Here is a 3472-nt window from a genome sequence, read left to right on the forward strand (position 1 = left end):
GTGAGGCGGCTCCTAAGCCTCAAGCGGTTTGTCACCGGGTGGAGAAGATGCTGATTGAGTCCCTGGGCTTGCGCAAACCAAACAAGCCTCCTAGGCCACCAGACATTCACAAATGGAGCAAGCCCCCCGTGCATCATGTGAAGGTTAACTTCGACGGTGCCTTTGATGAAAATACATGTGCAGGGGGCTGGGGCTATGTGGTCCGTGATTAGGCTGGCGAATTTATCGCTGCTGGTGCGGGCAAGTCCGTGAACCTGAAATGTGCTTTGCAATCTGAATCTGTAGCCTGCCTTGCTGCCATTGATGGGGCGATCGGGATTGGGGCAAATCGAATCATCTTCGAGTCTGACTCCCCAACCCTTATACAGGCTTTGAAGAGCAACGATTATGACAAGGCAACCATTGGTGTGTTGGTGAAGGAAGCTAGAAGCATATGCATCCTAAACTTTGATTCCTATGTTTTTTCTTTCAGCCGACGCACTTGTAACTCTGTTGCCCATGAGCTTGCCAAGCTGGGCGTTCATTCTGGGCCTGATGACTCCTTCTGGGAGGCCTCTGCCCCCAATTGCATTGTAAAACTGTTAGCCAGTGACATTGCTGTGCTTGAAGTTTAATGGAATTTCCATGTTCCCATAAAAAAAAACCTATAGCCGCCGCGACATTCAGTCGCCTCCACTCGTCCTTCGTCTCCGACGACGGCGAGTTCGTTCTCCGTCTCCCTCCTCTCCGGTGAGTTGTCCACTCCTCCCTCGACCCCGACCCACCCTCCTCCTCAGTCCACAAGCTGCTGCTTCGCGGGCTGGCATCCCTCTAACCCTGCCACCAACCCCGAAACCGAACCCTAGCTAGCTCGCCGGATGCGCGGACAGGAAGGCATCGGCGATCTCATGATGAGTTCCAGTCGCATGCACGGCGCGTAGTATTCCCGATTTACTTTTAAATGTTGCTTAGCTTCTGATCGGTGACTGATTCGTATTATGCGATTGGATTGTGTGCCTTCTCGTTCGGCGAGTCAGATTTTTTCCCTCGATGTTTCTCTGTGGGATACATCTCTTGCTTCCTTGTTCCTGTCCCGAATTTGGCAGGAACCAACCTGTGGATGTAACACCATGCATCACAAACTATAATTAGTCTCTCATCTCCTACTACATATAAGGCTAGCTTTGTACTAATTCAATAACCATCGTCATATGCTTTGAACTAACTATATTAGAGCATCTCCAACAGGCGCGGCAAAACGGGCGCCCGCGTGGTAAAATCAGTTTTTCGCGCGCGCCGGTTGGTTCCGCGCGCTCCAGCGGTGGCGGGAAGTTACCGCGCGCGGGAAGCGTTTGCGCGCGCGCGGTAGAAAGCGGCACGCGGCGCGCTAGATTTGACGCGCCGCTTCGCGCACGCCTATAAAGTCCCGCGCTTCGCCACGCGCCCTTCTCCTCGCAATCTCGCCGCTCCGCACCCCACCGCTTCGCCGCGTCGCCGCTTTCTACGCCACCACCGCGCCACCATGCCGCCGCGCCGCCGGGGTGCTTCGGGCTTTCGCGGCGTCCGCGAGCGCCCCAACGGCTGGTACTCCGCCGAGATACGGGCCGGCGACGTCCGGCTCGGCCTCGGGACATTCCGGAGCGCGCGCGAGGCGGCCCGCGCGTACGACGCGGCGGCGTGGCGCTTGGAGAGGCCCCGGTCCCAGATGAATTTTCGGGACGTCTTCACGCGCGAGGAGGCGCAGCGCCTCGCCCCTCCGCCGCGTCTCATCACGGACATGGACCGTGCCGACCACGCTCGGCGGCAGCGCCGTCTCCTCGTCGCCGAGGAGGACGAGCGAGCCATGGCGGAGTGGCGCCGTCGCCACCCAAAGGACGTCGACGCCGAGCGTGCCTACTGGGCGGAGAGGACAGCAAGGCGCCGCTCGGAGCGGGCGGACCGGCGTCGGCGGAAGGCAGTGGCGAACGAGCAGTGCGACATCGTCTCCGCAGGTGGGAGGTCGTTCTTCACCTCGGACGATGAACGTTGGGACGACGTATGGCTCTCAACCTCGGACGACACCGACGAGGATGACGATGGTGATGGTAGCGACTTAGAGTAGTTTTCTATCTATGTATGCCGTAGTAGTTTTTATCTATCTATCTATGTATGTCGAACTATCTATCATCTATGCCGTAGTAGTTGCACCGATGTAAAATATCTATGTATCGCTTTTTTTATCTATGCAATTTTAATTAAAAAAATATTGTAGAATGAGCGCGGGCGCTGCATTTTACCGCGCCTGCTGGAGCTGCGCGCGCGCGGCTTTTCAGCGCGGATGCTGGAGCAAACGCTGCGCGCCGCGCCAAACCAGGCGATGGGCGCGCGCCAAATCCGTTTTTACCGCGCGGCGCGTTGGGCGTCTGTTGGAGATGCTCTTACGTAGCAATCTTTTCAAGCGTGTGAGCTGATTGGCTTTACAGCCTTGCTTTTTGCTGGCTACTAATCACCTAGTATTTTGCATTTATTTCGTCCTGCTCTAGGATTTGGAAAGACGCCGACATCTATAAGATGCGGTGATGATCTCACTAGGAGTACAAATGAGGAGCTAATAGCCAGCAAGGCTGACTCGAAGCCGAACTCAAATGAGAACCTAACGACTTGCAATGGTGTTGGAAAGTTGATCGAGTCATTGCCTCCAGGTCAGCTGGTCACTATTTTTTTTACGCTTTTGCACACATTTTTAACAACTCAGGTGGAGCACTTACAATTGTGGTTTTGTGTGGTATCTTTATTTAAGTAGGTTCAGGTGCTACTGATACTGCCGGACCTGGCAGCTGTGGTGGTTCTGCTCGAGATGTCTCCGACTGTTCCGGTGAAGCTCCATCCAAAACGGCCTGTGGCGTCGTCTGGATTTACTTGTTTGATGGTGATCTTGCTTTTTTACGCTTCTGAACTCCCTAAATTAATACACATCTGCACTAGCAGTTAACTTTTGATCTTTTGTAGGAGACGCCATTCTGTTTTTATGCTCCGGCATTCCTATAGAACACAATCCGTCTTGCACAAAAGTGTTGACCTCAACAAATTTGGCTGCAGCTATGAGGGACAAAACAAAATCCAGCTCTGCCATGAAGGTTGGTAATTAACTATTTCCCCCATTTAATTTGCTTGTTCTGTTGTTCATTTTAAGTTATTATAATTGTGGCAATTCTATATTCTCTTCTTGCTTTGTTGTCATTTCAGATTCAAGTGCGCGATGCATTTAGTAATGTTGCCCCTGGGTGCTTGGAGGAATGTGAGTTAGATCACGGGACTGTTAGGGCTGCTGTTGTCAAAGTGACAGGGTTCCTTGATGTTTGTGAAGTACATCTCCGCCATGGGGTGGAAATTCCGCCCCTCATTGTCGTGGTAGCCATACACTTTAATGGCTCTGGTGGAGCGACGGCTGTAAAAGAGATCCTGAGTAAAGTTTCAACGCCTTCCGAGACTGTGCTTTGCAAGGTATGTTGTC

The 3472-nt window shown here is 53.1% G+C and overlaps 1 protein-coding gene across 1 annotated transcript; it reads left to right on the forward strand.

The window, feature by feature from the left end:
- The first annotated feature begins 1501 nt into the window (after positions 1–1501).
- LOC123175684 (AP2-like ethylene-responsive transcription factor CRL5) lies at positions 1502–2080 on the forward strand. Its single transcript, XM_044590280.1, has one exon. The coding sequence runs from the start codon at positions 1502–1504 to the stop codon at positions 2078–2080; it is 579 nt and encodes a 192-aa protein (XP_044446215.1).
- The last annotated feature ends 1392 nt before the right edge of the window (positions 2081–3472 follow it).

Source organism: Triticum aestivum, unplaced genomic scaffold, assembly GCF_018294505.1.
Source record: "Triticum aestivum cultivar Chinese Spring unplaced genomic scaffold, IWGSC CS RefSeq v2.1 scaffold422, whole genome shotgun sequence".
Lineage (NCBI taxonomy): Eukaryota > Viridiplantae > Streptophyta > Magnoliopsida > Poales > Poaceae > Triticum > Triticum aestivum.